General features: G+C 40.5%; 2 protein-coding genes across 3 annotated transcripts in view; both read right to left on the bottom strand.

Annotated features, from left to right (window-relative positions):
- Positions 1-660: 660 nt before the first annotated feature.
- On the bottom strand, positions 661-10808 carry LOC124133727 (transforming growth factor-beta-induced protein ig-h3-like). Of its 2 annotated transcripts, none has more exons than XM_046498228.2 (6): positions 10569-10808; positions 9862-10058; positions 6703-6889; positions 6167-6268; positions 5447-5560; positions 661-849 (listed from the first exon to the last, which is right to left on the bottom strand). In XM_046498228.2, exons 1-6 carry the CDS (start codon positions 10729-10731, stop codon positions 701-703), a joined length of 912 nt encoding a protein of 303 aa, XP_046354184.2. In that variant the 5' UTR covers positions 10732-10808; the 3' UTR covers positions 661-700. The 2 variants fall into 2 exon arrangements, with proteins under 2 accessions (XP_046354184.2, XP_048243798.1); XM_048387841.1 differs by lacking the exon at positions 661-849 and adding an exon at positions 4160-4361.
- Positions 10809-13819: 3011 nt separating this feature from the next.
- The window catches only part of LOC124133726, a 37838-nt gene continuing 31480 nt past the window's right edge, over positions 13820-20177 (bottom strand). Inside the window, exons 25-30 of the mRNA XM_048388221.1 lie at positions 18676-18898; positions 17788-17984; positions 16873-17059; positions 16410-16511; positions 15604-15717; positions 13820-14021 (exon numbers count right to left, since the gene is read on the bottom strand). Coding sequence (XP_048244178.1) covers positions 13873-14021; positions 15604-15717; positions 16410-16511; positions 16873-17059; positions 17788-17984; positions 18676-18898 — 972 coding nt within the window. The 3' untranslated portion in view covers positions 13820-13872. The remainder of the gene's footprint in view (positions 14022-15603; positions 15718-16409; positions 16512-16872; positions 17060-17787; positions 17985-18675; positions 18899-20177) is intronic.

Genomic DNA, 20177 nt, shown 5'->3' with positions numbered 1-20177 from the left:
GTATTCTGTTCATGTCACGGTCGTCTTTTTGTACAGTAATGAACATACTGTGTGACAGCGTACCTTATTGATTCATTGCGTTTGCAGAGAAATGCAGTATCGCGTATGCATATATATTGCTGCACCAGACGCCCAGTCGGCCCAGTATTCTGAAGCGCCGCAATTTACTGTGCAGAGCTGCTTTCCTTAGGCGTTTCATTCACCTTTGATGGGTTCGAATGCTCAGGCGCCACGATAATGTTTCTACTTTTCCAGGACCATACCTGAACTCGTTGGTTTAACCAAATGGTAAGCGTTTCAGACATGCATCAAATCGGGCTTCCCCTTACATCAAAACCTGGCGAATCATGCAAATTTCGCTGTTAAGCGTTTTGTATGGTAACTTTTTCAGGATCTGCTTGTCATGGGTTTGAACATGGGATTCGACCCGATTGTGAACCTTGGTTTGCCATATCCGTGTGCATGAGGTTTATTGTTTAGGATTTGAGCAGGCCCGAATTTAAAAGCAATATAATTCTATATAGTTACATATTTTATTATTTATTCTTATGCTTTTTTGTTTTGTCTTTGAATTGTCTTTTGTGGCCATTCTCAATCAGTGCCATTGATGACATGGGATAATGAGACAAGAGTGCTTTGAAAAAGGACTATGCTCCGAAATATATGATGTTTGATTTAATCAATCTCAATTACAATGTCTTCATGCTGCTGTCGTTGCCCCAGCGGTCAAAGCCTTGACCTGGTCAGACAGCGAGCTGGGGATGAGAACAGCGTCAATCTTCTGGACAACCCCATTGGTGGCACTCACCTCATCGTCCACCATACCGCCATCGTCGGCCTCGTACCCAACTACAGGGGCAAAGAAAGACTTGGTTCATTCGTACGCATATAGTTGTACATGAACTATGATTTGACAATACATCTACCATATGTGACCTATAATGGAGCGTGTTATTTGAGGGACACCACTCACTTATAATACAATACGTATAATACGGTGACCCATAAGGGACATGGAGTCTGTTTTTCAATATTTTGATATTTCACTTACTTTTATCGTAACCTTTTTCAAATTAACACGATTTGTCTTACAAATATGTGATAAATCATGTGTAAAGAAGATATTGAAACGCTTATGGGCTACCGTAGTATAGTCCATTTTTTCTTGTTTTATGATAATACTTTACCTCAATACTATACCTGAAAGGTAATTTTCCCAACGTAAACACACAGTCGTCATTTGGTCAAATGATTGTGAGTTTTACACCTAATCCTTGCAACCTCAGAGGTGCCAGATACCCTTATGCCACAATACTCGTGGCTGGTCTAAAAATACGGAAAACAAAAAAGCGAGGGGAATCCTTCTGACCTCAACATAATACTGGTGAAATACTCTGCTCGGACACTTCAAAAGTGAGGTAAGCCTTTCGGACCATCACCAAAACGTGTAATAAATTCTACGTCCTAAGAATCAAGTACAATAGCATAACGTCTTCATAATAGTTTAAATTTAAGTAATCGGACAAACGATGTAGTTGTAACAAAGCAATAAACACAGGGACAGTGGGTCAAATGGTAACAGCTCGCAACCTCTCACACCACGACGAAGGGGCACGCCCCTCAATACAGTGAAGCTGCTGATATTTACTGTGAACCAACCTTCATTGAGGTCATTAGTTATCTAATGCGTCCGAATTGGCTGTACAGAGTTGCCTTCCTTGGGCACGTCATGATCCTATGATCGTGGGTTCGAATCCCTGATACGCCTTGATTATGGTCATTGGATTGGACATGTGTTCATGTGTTTCACCAAAGTAAAAACGTCTCAGGCCTGCATCACTTGGGTCTGATAATCCGTGATATAAATGGGCGCGGCAAAAAACATTTCCACATATATAAGAAGTCTCTACTAAAGTCCATTGTTATGGCCCAAGGTGTTCGCGAAACGGTGAGCGTATCCTGCCCCACCGGTGGCACCCGTCACAAACACATGAAGTAATGTTCAAAGCGGCTTAATTCACAATGGGCTTGATGATGTCATGATCAAAGATTTTCCAGCATGCTTTCATTCTAACAGACTCCTTCCTTGTCATCTTTTCTTTAATTCATGCTCCCTGTGTACATTAAAGTTTTTCTTGTTTTTGTTGTTGTTGGTTTGTTTGTTTTGTTTTGGTTTTGTTTTTTTGGTTTTATTTCTGTTTTGTTCATTTTTCAGAGGGGCGGTCGGGTAGCCTAGTGGTTTAAGCGTTCGCTCATCACGCCGAAACCCCGGGTTCGATTCCCGACATGGGTACAATGTGTGAAGCCCATTTCTGGTGTCCCCTGCTGTGATGTTGCTGGAATATTGCTAAAAGCGGCGTAAAACCATACTCACTTTCTTGTTTCTTGTAAAAACGCCCTTTGCACCTCAATTACCAACAGACAATTATTAGCGCTGTAGACAGAATACGTGCACGTCGAACATATTCAGGAGTATTTAGTAGTATAACATTCGTCTTTTTGTACAGAAATGAACAGACTGTGTGACAACGTACCTAAATATTTCATTGCGTTTGAAGATGGATGCAACATCATGTGTGCTCATGCATGCTTGTAAACTGCAGCCTAAGGCGCCGTAATTCGCTGTGCTGAGTTGCTCCCTTCAGGCGTGTGATAAACCTATGGTCCTGGGTTCGAATCCTTGGGCGCCATGAGCATGTTTTTACTTTTGTCAGAACCGTATCCGTGCTCGGTGGTTTAACCAAATGGTTAGAGTGTTAGACCTTCTTCACATCGGGATCACCTTCCACATCACAAAGTGACACACCTTGATATGTCTGAAAAAAACAGACTCACTTACTCACTCACTCACTCACTCATTCACTCACCAGAAACTTAAATAAAGAGTGAATACGTATGTGATTGGTGATATCCGTCGCAGTTAAGGCACGAAGGGCGGAAAATCATCAAGAAAATAATTGTGTCAACTATCCCCGCTGTCGGAGTGCGTTGAAACACAACCAGCTAGGTCGCCCATGTAACCTTCAGCCTGGCGCAGATGAAACTGTCCATCTACTCTACACCATAAAAGGGACGTATGCTGTATATTCCGTTTTGTATTCAACTTTTTCAAGATCCGCTTGTCATGGTTGCGAACATGGGATTCGACCCGATTATGAACCTTGGTTTGTCAGCACCATGTCCGTGTTCATGAGTTTCAAGGAAGTGGGTCTGCAGCATGACCCAAGTTTTAACCAAATCACGCCAATATGTAAGTGAACTCAATGTAGAGTAAAACCCAACTCACTCTGTACTAACGACTTTAGTAACTGAAACAGACCTAAGGTGTTGGTATAAAATATAAACAATCATCCGCTCACACGCTGTTGTCAGGTTTCAGGCGGCAACTCCGGAGTGAGTGAGTGATGTTTTACGCCGCTTTTAGCAATATTCCGGCAATATCACGGCGGGGGACACCACAAATGGGCTTCACACATTGTACCCATGTCGGAAATCGTACCCGGGTCTTCGATGTGACGAGCGAACGCTTTTACCACAAGGCTACCCGACTGCCCGACACCTCCGGACGCGACACAGCAGATAATAACGTTATTGTTTGGGATAAGAGCATGCAACAGGCCTGTCAGGCCCCCCGCATCTTCGAAACGATATTTTCACAAGGAATATTTTGCTCAACCCTACCACCCACTAGCCAAGATTTACATACATATATATAGGCTGAGTATTTGCTGCAAAACCAAATTTAGAATTAGTATAATTTTGTTGTAGATATGTTAAGAATAAATCAAAAGGGTTTTTTAGTTTTGTCTCTCGTGATGATTCTGACTGAGTGGCATTAATGACACGGGACAATGGAACAAGAGCATGCACACACACATGCATGCCCGCACGCAAACGCATACACACACACGTGTGCACACTCACACACACACACTGAGCTACAGAAATATATGTTTCCGCCACCCCCAACTCTGAGAAACGTTCCTACGTTCCTGTGCGACCAATTGACCGTGAACGGCAAACGGTCTGCACAATGAGCTGTGGTGACATAGACCACATGGTCATCCATGCGCTCTGATCAGAATACCTAGATGGTGCATTATCATGCCATTTATTGAATTGGAAAGAATGCTTTAAAAAATGACTATGTTCCGAGATATATGATATTTGATTTAATCAATCACAATTACAAGGGATTACAAGGTAATGTCTTCATGCTGCTGTCGTTGCCCCAGCGGTCAAAGCCTTGACCTGGTCAGACAGCGAGCTGGGGATGAGAACAGCGTCAATCTTCTGGACAACCCCATTGGTGGCACTCACCTCATCGTCCACCATACCGCCATCATCAGCCTCGTACCCAACTACAGCGGCAAAGAAAGAATTGGGTCATTCGCACGCATATAGTTGAACATGAACCATGATTTGACAATACATCTACCATATGTGACCTGTAATGGAGCATGTTTTTTGAGGGACATCACTCACTTATAATACAGTACGTATAGTCCATTTTTTCTTGTTTTATGATAATACTTTATCTCAGTACTATACCTGAAAGGTAATTTTCCCAAAGCAAACACACAGTCGTCATTTTATCAAATGATTGTGAGTTTTACACTTAATCCTTGCAACCTCAGAGGTGCGAGATACCCTTATGCCACAATACTCGTGGCTGGTCGAAAAATACGAAAAACAAAAAGCGAGTGGAATCCTTCTGACCTCAACATAATACTGGTGAAATACTCTGCTCGGACACTTCAAAAGTGAGGTAAGCCTTTCGGACCATCACCAAAACGTGTAATAAATTCTAATGCTTCTAATGTGGACGGTCACATCGAAAGAGAGGAGAAAGTTTCCGTCATTAACATATGTACATATATCTACATATCGTGATCGGGTTTCGGGTTGGACACCAAAATAGTGAGGACCATGCATAATTTCGAGAATTCATAAAATCAAATCAGCACGTCAAAATTCACCTCACTTCTGAACATGACAATGCTTTACCCTGAAACCTATAGAGCAATGACTGGTCAGACACCTCAAACGTAAAGAAATCCATACAGACAATCTCACAATATTCATACAACCATATGTGTTTGGACACCTTAAAGTGAGGAGATATCAACAAACAATAAACAAATACTCAGACATTATAAAGGCCTGTTTAGTCGGACACCTCGAAAGTGAAGAGATCACTGCCGACAGCAGCAGACATAAACCAGGGTCTCTATGTAGCCTTATGTGGCCGGTACCCTTCAAGAGTAAGGATATCCCTACAGACCATAATCAAATATTCAGGAATAATATAGCCCTATTTGGTGGGCCAGATCAAAAGTAAGGAGATGATTACAAACAGTAACACATATTAAACAGTAAGTATGTAGCCCTATATTACCAAACACCTCAAAAGTGAGGTGATCCCTACATACGTCAACATACTCACAGAAGAGGAATCTATGTAGCCGAATCCGGTCGGCCTCCTCAAAGGTGTGCAGGTAAGCGCTGTGGTACTCTGCCCTGTAGATTGTCCCCGGGACCACGTGGTACTGAAGTACACCTGGAAACAGCATCGTGTCATACACGTATGTACAGCTTGATTAATGTCATAAATCCAGGAGAATTACAGCACACACATGTATGTTAAAGACATTTCGTATACATTGTGTAGTCTTTTTAATGTCATAATACGTATTTATATTATAAAAACAGTGTAATAGTTCTTAAATAAAAGCCATATTTATACGAAATATCTCCTAAAAGCAGTGCCGATTGTACGATTCCGACTACATATGCATGTGTTTATGAATTGTGTTCGTACTTGTGTTTAAACCATGTATTTGCTGGATAGGAGTTTACATATATAAGGACCACAGTGCTTTAGTCGAATACTTTAGACAACAAACTTTGTTCTTCAGTTGATAAGTTATTTCTTACTATTCTTGAAACGCTCTTGCAACAAAGGACATATTTCTGCAAAATTATTTCTCTGGCCCAAACTATAACAACGAAATATCTGAGAACATGTATTTTGTGCATGAACTATATGTCACCTTTGGTTTCGTCTAACATTTCCTTACTTAAAACAACAAAATTAGCCACAGTTATCCCAATGATAAGTAATAAATTAACATGTCTTTCACTCAAATTTTAAGTTGAAACTTACTTTTCAAAAGTGCTGGGTCGGCGATAAGACCTTGTACAGTTGCACTTCCAAGTTTGTTGAATGCTTCGTCAGTTGGAGCAAAGAGGGTGATGGGCTTTTGATCTGCAATACCCAATAACCATAGAGTAAATTGCAGCTTGAGTGAAATCTCGCTATTTCGGGTCCGCAGATGGCCTTAATTGTGAAAAGGTATTTTACTGTATCGTTTGTTTCGAAAACCTAACCATCTTAGCCTTTTTGAAAATAGTTTCGTGAATACATATTTTATGGTTACACCAACTTCATGTGAAACACTTGACGTGCATTGATTGGAACGTTGCTGTTTCTGTAACCTGATCTACATCCCCAAATAAACTCCATACTTTAATTGTATACATCTTCGACCTCCGCCTCTTTGGGCTTTTCTCACAAAACAACAAGTCAACACACTCCGATAAAACTGACATTCTGGTAAACGGAGTTAAATACCACGTCCTACAAGTGTTTTTCAGTGCTCTACAAGAAATGTTTTGCGATTATGATCAAGAGATCTTCACCTTGAAAGAAGTTCTCTAGCATAGCACTCTTTATAGTTGAGGCGAGTGTGGTAAGATTTCCATCTTTTAGGACGACGTCCAGCACGGTCCCCGCCGGCGGAATCATCATGCCACTGATGAAGTGAACAATTCCATTACTCAACACGTGATCAGATGATTGTAGGGCCTTACCCTCCAGGGTAAATTCCTGAAACAGATGTCGTCATTAAACGCCATGGTGACGCAAACGCCTAGAGAGGAGTCGGGACAACGAACATGTATCTCATTTTGGACATTGATATATGTAAACCAAATACATTCAAAATGTAAACCCAAGATAATTATCTCTCCAATATTGGTTAAACATAATCCTTAAGGCATAAAAGGAAACATAGTGATGAAAACTCAATGCCTGGATCACTGAAAATCGGTGATGACACCGGTTGTTCGCGGAAACGGTAAGCAAGTGCCAGTGATTTTGTAGTTGGCGTAAAGTCATCGGTGTGAAGCGCCATGATATGTTTATAGCAACAATAACATTTCTTTCTACGCTTCAATAGACACAGAAAGAGACATTAGAATATACATAGGAATACACACAGGGATATATACATAAATATACATATCTATGTGCGCATGAATGTACACATGAACATATACATGGATATTCACAATCATGAAGTAACACAAGTAATTACATAGGCACATTCACATGAACATACACATAAAGGTAGACATAAATGTAGACATGAACATACACATGAATGTCGACATGAATGTGGATATGAAGGTACACATGAAGATACACATGAATGTAGACATGAACGTACACATGAACATACACATACAGGTAGACATAAATGTAGACATGAAGATACACATGAATGTAAACATGAATGACGACATGAACGTACACATGAACGTACACATGAATGTAGACATGAACGTACACATGAAGATACACATGAACGTACACATGAAGATACACATGAATGTAGACATAAACGTACACATGAATGTAGACATGAAGATACACATGAAGATACACATGAATGTAGACATGAAGATACACATGAATGTAGACATGAACGTACACATGAAGATACACATGAATGTAGACATAAACGTACACATGAATGTAGACATGAACGTACACATGAAGATACACATGAATGTAGACATGAACGTACACATGAAGATACACATGAATGTTGACATGAATGTAGACATGAATGTAGACATGAATGTACACATGAAGATACACATGAATGTACACATGAACGTACACATGAAGATACACATGAATGTAGACATGAACGTACACATGAATGTAGACATTAATGTACACATGAAGATACACATGAATGTACACATGAACGTACACATGAAGATACACATGAATGTAGACATGAACGTACACATGAATGTAGACATTAATGTACACATGAAGATACACATGAATGTACACATGAACGTACACATGAAGATACACATGAATGTAGACATGAACGTACACATGAAGATACACATGAATGTACACATGAACGTACACATGAAGATACACATGAATGTAGACATGAACGAACACATGAATGTAGACATGAATGTACACATGAAGATACACATGAATGTAGACATGAACGTACACATGAAGATACACATGAATGTAGACATGAATGTAGACATGAATGTAGACATGAACGTACACATGAAGATACACATGAATGTAGACATGAACGTAGACATGAATGTAGACATGAACGTACACATGAAGATACACATGAATGTAGACATGAACGTACACATGAAGATACACATGAATGTACACATGAATGTAGACATGAATGTAGACATGAACGTACACATGAAGATACACATGAATGTAGACATGAACGTACACATGAAGATACACATGAATGTAGACATGAATGTAGACATGAATGTAGACATGAACGTACACATGAAGATACACATGAATGTAGACATGAATGTAGACATGAATGTAGACATGAACGTACACATAAAGATACACATGAATGTAGACATGAAGATACACATGAAGATACACATGAAGATACACATGAATGTAGACATGAAGATACACATGAATGTACACATGAACGTACACATGAAGATACACATGAATGTAGACATGAACGTACACATGAAGATACACATGAATGTAGACATGAACGTACACATGAATGTAGACATTAATGTACACATGAAGATACACATGAATGTACACATGAACGTACACATGAAGATACACATGAATGTAGACATGAACGTACACATGAAGATACACATGAATGTACACATGAACGTACACATGAAGATACACATGAATGTAGACATGAACGAACACATGAATGTTGACATGAATGTACACATGAAGATACACATGAATGTAGACATGAACGTACACATGAAGATACACATGAATGTAGACATGAATGTAGACATGAATGTAGACATGAACGTACACATGAAGATACACATGAATGTAGACATGAATGTAGACATGAATGTAGACATGAATGTAGACATGAACGTACACATGAAGATACACATAAAATGTACACATGAACGTACACATGAAGATACACATGAATGTAGACATGAACGTACACATGAAGATACACATGAATGTAGACATGAACGTACACATGAATGTAGACATTAATGTACACATGAAGATACACATGAATGTACACATGAACGTACACATGAAGATACACATGAATGTAGACATGAACGTACACATGAAGATACATATGAATGTACACATGAACGTACACATGAAGATACACATGAATGTAGACATGAACGAACACATGAATGTAGACATAAATGTACACATGAAGATACACATGAATGTAGACATGAACGTACACATGAAGATACACATGAATGTAGACATGAATGTAGACATGAATGTAGACATGAACGTAGACATGAACGTACACATGAAGATACACATGAATGTAGACATGAACGTACACATAAAGATACACATGAATGTAGACATGAACGTACACATAAAGATACACATGAATGTAGACATGAACGTACACATGAAGGTACACATGAATTTACACATTAACATACAGGGATATGAATATTACTCGGTCAGTCCCCAACTTATATAATTCTGTTGGATGTAAAATGTGCACTTACCCCTGCATCGTTATAGTAGTTGACCCTGATCATTTGGTTGGGCTCGAGGGAAGTGAGACTCTCCTCATTGTACAGATCAGCTAGTCGGTATTGACCATTAACCACGTGGTATTTGAGAAAGGTGGTCAGTTTTGCCGTGTCAGTTGCATCCAAATTACGTATGGATCTCTCGTCGGGGACAAACAGGGTGAATGGTCCTGTGAACAGTCAATGCGGTATGACATGACCAACCATTGTGTAGGATTGTGTTAGCACGTTGGTCCATAGATGATTACTAGTAAGAGTGTATTATTCTACTTGGTGTCACCATTCCTGCTATTTTATTAAAATGGTCTTCATATTGAAAGAGAAACGGACGAACGCTTTAAACACTAGCAAGAATTCTTGACTGTTTTCTTTGCTAAGAAATATGTGACCAATACGGGTATCAATATCATCAAAAATGTATACACGAATAAAATGCCAATGAGGAATTTGACTTTGATCGTGGCGCAACATCGCCTTAAAAGAAACACTCATTTCTGTCATTGAAAGAATCTCATTTTGAAAAGTTAATCCATTTATTTTTTGGTAAAATATTTTAAAAAACTGCATTGTATATACTGAATGTATCCACAATACATCCATACAATAACTATCTACATGTTGGACTGAGACTAACAGACGTTTGCATTACAAACCCAGATAATATCCTTACTATATCTTACCAGGTCCTTTAAGAGTATCAGTGAGCCCCGCTTGCTGAATAAGATTTAGAAGTGTGGTCTGGCGTCCTGCAGTCAGGAAGTCGATGATATTTGATGTTGGTACTGTTGTCGACTGCGCCGTTGCAGCAACGACCAGCATGCAAAGAACTAACAAAGCATACATTTTGTCTCTAGCAGCACCACGGAGCCAACTTGCAAGAAGAAGGATTGGTTTCACAAGAATGTTCGTGTATAGTCAGACTCAGATTAGATCACGTGACATAGCAGCGCAGCATTTTAATCTTATCTTGAAACTAAATTCATTACGTAGGTTTTTAATGACCTCACAATAGTCGGTTTCATAAAGATAAAGACTTACGTGGTCAGTTTAGCGTATATCTGATGAATGTTGACTTACTGCAATGGTTGATACACATGGATTCAATGGATTTCGAATGGTAATAAAAAACAAACCAATTCCCTTCAAACAGCATCCAAACAACTGGTTTCGTAAGAATTTTCTACATCCATGTTTTGTTATAGGGAAATCCAACTTCTGGAATCATCAGATTGGAGGGATTTCTCTGGCTTTAAACATGTTATGGTTGAATCATTATTCCTCTATAGTTTTGCATAATGGCCTATAGTTGCGTCAGTTTTACGTCCTAAGAATCAACCGCAAGTACAATAGCATAACGTCTTCATAATAGTTTAAATTTAAGTAATCGGACAAACGATGTAGTTGTAACAAAGCAATAGACACAGGGACAGTGGGTCAAATGGTAACAGCTCGCAACCTCTCACACCACGAAGAAGGGGCATCCCCCTCAATACAGTGAAGCTGCTGATATTTACTGGCACCAACCTTCATTGAGGTCATTAGTTATCTAATGCGTCCCAATTGGCTGTGCTGAGTTGCCTCAATTGGGCACGTCATGATCCTATGGTCGTGGGTTATACGCCTTGATTATGGTCATTGGATTGGTCACGTGTTCATGTGCTTCACCAAAGTAAAAACGTCTCAGGCCTGCATCACTTCGGGTTTCGGGTCTGATAATCCGTGATATAAATGGGCGCGGCAAAAAACATTCCACATATATAAGAAGTCTCTACTTAAGTCCATTGTTATGGCCCAAGGTGTTCGCGAAACGGCGAGCGTAACCTGCCCCACCGGTGGCACCCGTCACAACACATGAAGTAATGTTCAAAGTGGCTTAATTCACAATGGGCTTGATGATGTCATGATCAAAGATTTTCCAGCATGCTTTCATTCTAACAGACCCCTTCCTTGTGATCTTTTCTTTAATTCATGCTCCCTGTGTACATTCTAGTTCTTGGTTTTGGGTTGTTGTTTTTTTTGGTTTGTTTGTTTTGTTTTGGTTTTTTTTTGGGTTTTTTTTTTTTTTGGGGGGGGGTATTTCTGTTTTGTTCATTTTTCAGAGGGGCGGTCCGGTAGCCTAGTGGTTTAAGCGTTCGCTCATCACGCCGAAACCCCGTGTTCGATTCCCGACATGGGTACAATGTGTGAAGCCCATTTCTGGTGTCCCCCGCTGTGATGTTGCTGGAATATTGCTAAAAGCGGCGTAAAACCATACGCACTCACTCATTTTTCAGACTGTTTTGTAGCTACCTCATGTTCTTTGTATTATAATATCCGACGTTAAAAAAGTTCCTCGTTTCTTGTTTCTTGTAAAAACGCCTTTTGGATTAAGCTTTACCAGCACCACAATTACCAACAGACAATTATTAGCGCTGTAGACAGAATACGTGCACGTCGAACATATTCAGGAGTATTAAGTAGTATAACATTTGTCTTTTTGTACAGATATGAACAGACTGTGTGACAACGTACCTAAATCTTTTATTGCGTTTGAAGATTGAGGCAACATCATGTGTGCTCATGCATGCTTGTAAACTGCAGCCTAAAGCGCCGTAATTCGCTGTGCTGAGTTGCCCCCCTCAGGCGTGTGATAAACTATGGTCCTGGGTTCGAATCCTTGGGCGCCATGAGCATGTTTCTACTTTTATCAGAACCGTATCCGTGCTCGGTGGTTTAACCAAATGGTTAGAGTGTTAGACCTTCTTCACATCGGGATCACCTTCCACATCACAAAGTGACACACCTTGATATGTCTGAAAAAAACAGACGCACTCACTCACTCACTCACTCACTAACTCACTCACTAGAAACTTAAATGAAGTGTGAATACGTATGTGATTGGTGACATCCGTCGCAGTTAAGGCACGAAGGGCGGAAAATCATCAAGAAAATAATTGTGTCAACTATCCCCGCTGTCGGAGTGCGTTGAAACACAACCATCTAGGTCGCCCATGTAACCTTCAGCCTGGTGCAGATGAAACTGTCAATCTACTCTACACCATAAAAGGGACGTATGCTGTACATTCCGTTTTGTATTCAACTTTTTCAAGATCCGCTTGTCATGGTTGCGAACATGGGATTCGACCCGATTATGAACCTTGGTTTGTCAGCACCATGTCCGTGTTCATGAGTTTCAAGGAAGTGGGTCTGCGGCATGACCCAAGTTTAATCAAATCACGCCATGATGTAAGTGAACTCAATGTAGAGTAAAACCCAACTCACTCTTTACTAATGACTTTAGTAACTGAAACAGACCTAAGGTGTTGGTATAAAATATAAACAATCATCCGCTCACACGCTGTTGTCAAGTTTCAGGCTATAGACAGACTCCTCCTCCGGAGTGAGTGAGTGATGTTCTACGCCGCTTTTAGCAATATCCCAGCAATATCACGGCGGGGGACACCATAAATGGGCTTCACACACTGTACCCATGTCGGAAATCGAGCCCGGGTCTTCGATGTGACGAGCAAACGATTTTACCACAAGGCTACCCGACCGACCGACACCTCCGGACGCGACACAGCAGATAATAAAGTTATTGTTTGGGATAAGAGCATGCAACAGGCCTGTCAGGCCCCCGCATTTTCGAAACGATGTGGATTATCAACAAATTTTCACAAGGAATATTTTGCTCAACCCTACCACCAACTAGCCAAGATTTACATACATATATACAGGCTGAGTATTTGCTGCAAAACCAAATTTAGAATCAGTATAATTTTGCTGTAGATATGTAAAGAATAAAAGTGCCATTAATGACACGGGACAATAGGACAAGAGCATGCACACACACATGCATGCCCGCACGCAAACGCATACACACACACGTGCATTATCATGCCAATTATTGAATTGGAAAGAATGCTTTGAAAAATGACTATGCTCCGAGATATATGATGTTGGATTTAATCAATCACAATTACAAGGGATTACAAGGTAATGTCTTCATGCAGCTGTCGTTGCTCCAGCGGTCAAAGCCTTGACCTGGTCAGACAGCGAGCTGGGGATGAGAACAGCGTCAATCTTCTGGACAACCCCATTGGTGGCACTCAACTCATCGCCCTCCATACCGCCATCGTCGGCCTCGTACCCAACTACAGGGGCAAAGAAAGGATTAGGTCATTCGCACGAATATAGTTGTACATGAACCATGATTTGACAATACATCTACCCTATGTGACCCGCATTGGAGCTTGTTATTTGAGGGTTAGCACTCACTCCTAATACATCACATATTGTTTATTTGCCATTAGTTCATTTTATATTATTGATCATAATACTTTAGCTCAGTATCATATCTGAAGGAGGCACGGGTGGCCCAGTCGTCTAAGGCGCTGCGATTCGCTGTGCAGAGTTGCGTCCCATGGGCACGCCAGAAACCTATGATTGTGGGTTCGAATCCCGGTTCGCCCAAATTATGTTTCTAAGTTTGTAAGCAATATATCCGTGCTTGTGGGTTTCACCGAGGTGGTAAACGTCTGAGACCTACATCACTTCGGGCTTTCCTCCCACATTAAGCTGACACGCCGCGATATAACTGGAATATTGTTAAAAGCGGCGTTAAACCCAACTCACTCACTGACTCATATCTGGAAGCTCATTAAAGGTAATCACACAGTTCCCGTCACTTTGTCAAATAATCATCCGTTTACATCTTAACCTTCCAACCTCAGGCACGACGGAGACCCTTATGAAGCAATACTCTTGTCTAGTCTTGTCGGACACCTAATTATAAAGAGCGAGTTGAATCCTTCTGACATCAACATAATCTATATAACCTAATCTGGTCGGACACTTCTAAAGTGAGGCTGACATTTTGGTCCATAACATTTGTCATAACCTGAGCTGGCCGGGACCGCCTCCGTGCTCCAGTGGCAGAGCGTCCGCATGGATAGCGGAAGGCCGCGGATTCGATCCAAAAGACGTTAAAAGATGCTACTTGTTGATACCCTGCCTGGCTAAAAGAGGCTAAAACAAGGACTGATCAGTTTTGAGTGTTCTGTGTCTGAGTGGGGTATTCCTGTTAAACTGGGGCAAGGTATTTCAGCGGGCTAGCACTATAAAATTGGCATTCGTTCGGACTTGTACAAACAGCCACACACACACACACTCACGTGCATGCGCGTCGCTGTAGAGGTGCAACAACCTCGAGCGCGACGTTAAACCACATTTCACCTCACCTCACCTCAGCTGGTCGGCGGGCGGTCGGGTAGCTTAGTGGTTAAAGCGTTCGCTCGTCACGCCGAAGACCCGGGTTCGATTCCCGACATTTGTACAATGTGTGAAGCCCATTTCTGGTGTCCCCCGCCGTGATATTGCTGGAATATTGCTAAAAGCGGCGTAAAACCATACTCACTCACTCACTCACTCAGCTGGTCGGACGCCTTAAAAGTAAGGTAAGCCTTTCGGGTTATGATCAAAACATCCGGGCACGTCGAAAGCGAGGAGAATACTCAGGAATCATATAGCCCTATTTGTCGGGACACCTCAAAAGTGAGGAGATCACTACAGACAGTAACGCATGTAAAACAGTCATGTTGTTAAAACTCATCTGACCAGACACCTCAAAAGTGAGTCGATCACTACAGACAGTAACGCATATAAAACAGTCATGTTTTTAAAACTCATCCGACCAGATACCTCAAAAGTGAGGCGAAGCCCAGACACACTACTCACAGAAGAAGGAATTATGTAGTCTAATCTGGTCGGCCTCCTCAAAGGTGGGCAGGTAGCTGGTGTGGTACGCTGCCCTGTAGATCGTCCCTGGGACCACGTGGTACTGCAGAACGCCTGGACACAGGTGTCATATACGTATATACAACTTAAGTAATATCATAAAGATAAAGACCTTTCCAGGAGAATTACAGCACATATCTTTAAGGCATTTCGTGAACTTTATGTAGTCTAGTCAATGTCATATTAAGAAATTAAATAACAAAATGGTATTATAATTCTTAAAAAAAGCCACATTTAATGTAATTTCTGCTAACAGCAGTGTCGACGGTACGATTCCGACTATATGTGCACGTGTTTATGAATTGTGTTTGTGCTTGTGTTTCAACCATGTGGTGAGGTGAATTGGGGTTTAACGTCGCGTCCTACATTATTGCACTTATATGGCGACGTTTCAAGCCATGTAATGACTGGATGGGAGTTCCTATATATAAAGGACCACAAGGCCTTAGTCAAGTACTTTACACAAAACACTTTGTTCTTCAGATTTAGTTGTGTTTCTTCCTATTCTTGAAACGACGTTGCGACAAGGGTTGCAAAATTATTTCTGTGACCAAAATATAATCTCTGCTGATATCTCTAACTAAAACAACGAAATATCTTAGATCACGCATTGTGTCCTTGAACTATAAGTCACCTTTGGTTTCGTCTGACATTACCTTACTTTAAACAACATAAATAGCCACAGTTATCTTTATAAGAAGTTATAAATGAACATGTCTTTCACTCAAATTTTAAGTAGAACTTACTTTTCAAAAGTGTAGGGTCGGCGATAAGACCTTGTACAGTTGCACTTCCGAGTTTGTTGAAGGCATCGTCAGTTGGAGCAAAGAGGGTGATGGGCTTTTGATCTGCAATACCCAATAACCATAGAGTAAACTGCAGGAACAGTGAAGTCCCAGTGAAGCCCAGTTCTACAGATGGTCGTAATTGTGAAACTGTATTTTACCATTGTAAAAATCTTATCAACTTTACGAAAATAGTTTCCTCTAAACATATTTTATGGATACACCAACATGACGTGCATTGAGTGGTACATTGCTGTTTCTGTAATCTGATCTACATGATCATAACTAAACTTCATTCCCTATTCCTACCCGTGGGTTTTACCCACGTTGTAAAATCAGCACACCCTGATATGCCTGAAATACCAGTAAACCGGCGTTCCATATTAAATTGTTATGCAGTGTGAAATGTCTTGTCGATATTTACCTTGAAAGAAATTGTCTAGCATCGCAGTCTTAATAGCTGAAGCGAGTGTGGTAAGATTTCCGTCTTTTGAGACGACGTCCAGTACGGTCCCCGCCGGTGGCATCATCACGCCCTTGATGAAGTGAATAACTCCATTACTCAACTCTTGCTCAGATGATCGAATGTCCTTCCCCTCCAGGGTTACGATCTGGAACAGATGTCGTTATTTAACGCCATGGTGATGCAACTCCAAGAGAGGTACCACATTCAAAATGTAAACGTCATAGATTAATTGCTCAAATATCTGCTGAAACATTTCCCATCGGGCGTAAAAGGCAAAAAAGTGATGAACATTTTATGCATGTGTTATATAGCAGTCAGTGTATTATACTCTTAAACGGGGCGGTCGGCGCCGTGATATTGCTGGAATAATCCTAAAAGCGGCGTAAAACCATACTCACACTCACTCACTCACTCTTAAACAATGTTCCAATTTCATTGCATTGTTTCTACTAGTAGAAAATAGCATCGTGTTTTAACAATAATTAGTTGTCAGGAATGTATTTACTATCTAGTGTAAACAGGTAAACAGGAATTAACGCAAGTAATTACACAGGCATAGTCACAGGAATAAACACATGAATGTTCAAATGAATGTGCAAATGAATGTACACTTGAATATGCAGATGGATATACACATGAAAGTACATAGGAATTAATACATGAATACACACATTAATGTTCAGATGAGTGAGTGAGGGAGTTGATTTTAACACATTAATGTTCAGATGAGTGAGTGAGGGAGTTGATTTTAACACATTAATGTTCAGATGAGTGAGTGAGGGAGTTGATTCAGTGTAAACCGGAGGCTACATTGGGGTCCAACCATTTCATATTCTGACCAATAAGCCGAATAGATAGAACACGTGCACTTACCCCTTTACTGACATAGTGGTTGACCCTGATGCTTTGGTTGGGCAGGAGGGAAGTGAGACTCTCCTCATTGTACAGATCAGCTCGTCGGTATTGACCATTGGCCACGTGGTATTTGATAAGGGCGGTCACTTTTGCCGGGTCAGTTGCATCCAAATTGCCCAGAGAGGTCACGTCGGGGGAAAACAGGGTGAATGGTCCTGTGAACAGTCAATGTGGTATGACATGACCAACCATTGTGTAGGAATGTGTTAGAACATTGGCCCATAAATGATTACTAGTAAGAGAGTATTATTCTACTTGGTGTAACCATTCCTGCTATTTTATTAAAGTTGTCTTCAAATATTGATCGCCACCGATACGAACGAACGCTTTGAACACTAATAAGAATTATTGACAATTTTATTGATATGAATACAGTGATAATTATGGATATTAATATCATTATAACTTACTACCCGAATACAAACAAATTATGAATTAGAACTGATTTAAATTTGAATCGATATTTTGTCCGCCTCTCATTAAAACATTCTGTAACATATACATAATCTTTCGCTGTGTTTTCTGTTAGGTACATCAATAGTCTTAATATTCACTCATAATATTCATTTCGATTAAAGCTTAATAATATGTTATCAATTTCATGAAAACTAGAATCTGTTGTCTGATTGTTGCGTTACTTCACCGTTATAGAATCAGTCATATTTTTCATGTAAGAAATTTCATTTTTGAAAAGTTCATCCACGTATCAAAATAGCTTTCAAAACTGCATTGTATATACTTTTGAATGTATCCAAAATGCATCCATTTCTTATATTATCTATATATTTGACCGAGACCTAGAGACGATTTCATAATCATCCAGATGATATCCTTACTGTATCTTACCAGGTCCTTTAAGGGTATCAGTAAGCCCTGCTTGCTGAATAAGATTCAGGAGGGTGGTGAGGCGTCGTGTAGTCAGGTGGTCGATGATGTTTGATGAAGGTACTGTTGTCGACTGCGCCGCTGCAGTAACGACCAGCATGCAAAGAACTAACAAAGCATACATTTTGTCTCTAGCAGCACCACGGAGCCAACTTGCAAGAAGAAGGATTGGTTTCACAAGAATGTTCGTGTATAGTCAGATTGAGATTACAATCACGTGACATAACAGCACAGCATTTTATTCTTATCTAGAAACTAAATTCATTACGTTAGTTTTTTAATGACCTCACAATAGTCGGTTTTAAAAGATAAAGACTTGCGTGGTCAGTTTAGCGATTCTCTGAGGAATGGTATCTTACTGTAGTGGTGGATACACATTGATTAAATGTATTTCTTATGATAAAATATAACAATGCCATTCAACAGCGTCATATCCAATTAAACAACTGGTTTCGTAAGAATTTGCTACATCCATGTTTTGTAATAGGGAAATCCTACTTCTAGAATCGACAGATTGGAGTGATTTCTCTGGTCAGTTTAGCGTATATCTGATGAATGTTGACTTACTGCAATGGTTGATACACATGGATTCAATGGATTTCGAATGGTTATAAAAAACAAACCAATTCCCTTCAAACAGCATCCAAACAACTGGTTTCGTAAGAATTTTCTACATCCATGTTTTGTTATAGGGAAATCCAACTTCTGGAATCATCAGATTGGAGGGATTTCTCTGGCTTTAAACATGTTATGGTTGAATCATAAGTCCTCTATAGTTTTGCTTAATGGCCTATAGTTGCGTCAGTTTAACGTCCTAAAAATCAACTGCAAGAACAATAGCATAACGTCTTCATAATAGTGAACAGTACTTTAACAGTAGTCCAGTTATGTCACGGCGTGTCAGCTTAATGTGGGAGGAAAGCCCGAAGTGATGCAGGTCTCTGACGTTTACCACTTCGGTGAAACCCACGAGCACGGGTATGGTGCTGACAAATCTAGAAACGTAATTGGGGCGAACCGGGATTCGAACCTACAACCATAGGTTTCTGGCGTGCCAAAGGGACGCAACTCTGCACAGCGAATCGCGGCGCCTTAGATGACTGGGCCACCCGTGCCCCCTCTTCATAATAGTTTAAATTTAAGTAATCGGACAAATGCCGTAGCTGTAACAAAGCAATGGACACAGAGACAGTGGATCAAATGGAAACAGCTCGGAACCTCTCACCGTACGAGGAAGAGGTATCCCCCTCAATACAGTGAAGCTGCTGATGTTTATTGGCACCAACCTTCATGAAGGTGCATTAGTCATCTAATACGTCCGATTTGGCTGTGCAGATTTGCCTTCCTTGGGCACTTCATGATCCTGTGATCGTGGGTTTGGCTTTTAGCAATATTCCAGCAATATCACGGCGGGGGACACCACAAATGGGCTTCACACATTGTACCCATGTCGGAAATCGAGC

Source organism: Haliotis rufescens, unplaced genomic scaffold (genome assembly GCF_023055435.1).
Source record: "Haliotis rufescens isolate VD_foot unplaced genomic scaffold, xgHalRufe1.0.p SCAF_7, whole genome shotgun sequence".
NCBI classification, from domain to species: domain Eukaryota; kingdom Metazoa; phylum Mollusca; class Gastropoda; order Lepetellida; family Haliotidae; genus Haliotis; species Haliotis rufescens.
The sequence above is the reverse complement of the archived record's forward strand: the minus strand, read 5'-3'. Positions and strand labels throughout refer to the sequence as shown.

Excerpts from the sequence above, each read along its gene's own strand:
- LOC124133727 (XM_046498228.2), bottom strand. The coding sequence starts at position 10,731 with ATGTATGCTTTGTTAGTTCTTTGCATGCTGGTCGTTGCTGCAACGGCG. Across the intron at positions 6,269-6,702 it reads GCTAGAGAACTTCTTTCAAG|ATCAAAAGCCCATCACCCTC; the intron begins GTGAAGATCTCT and ends TGGGTATTGCAG. Across the intron at positions 850-5,446 it reads GCTACATAGATTCCTCTTCT|TTGGGTACGAGGCCGACGAT; the intron begins GTGAGTATGTTG and ends TTGCCCCTGTAG.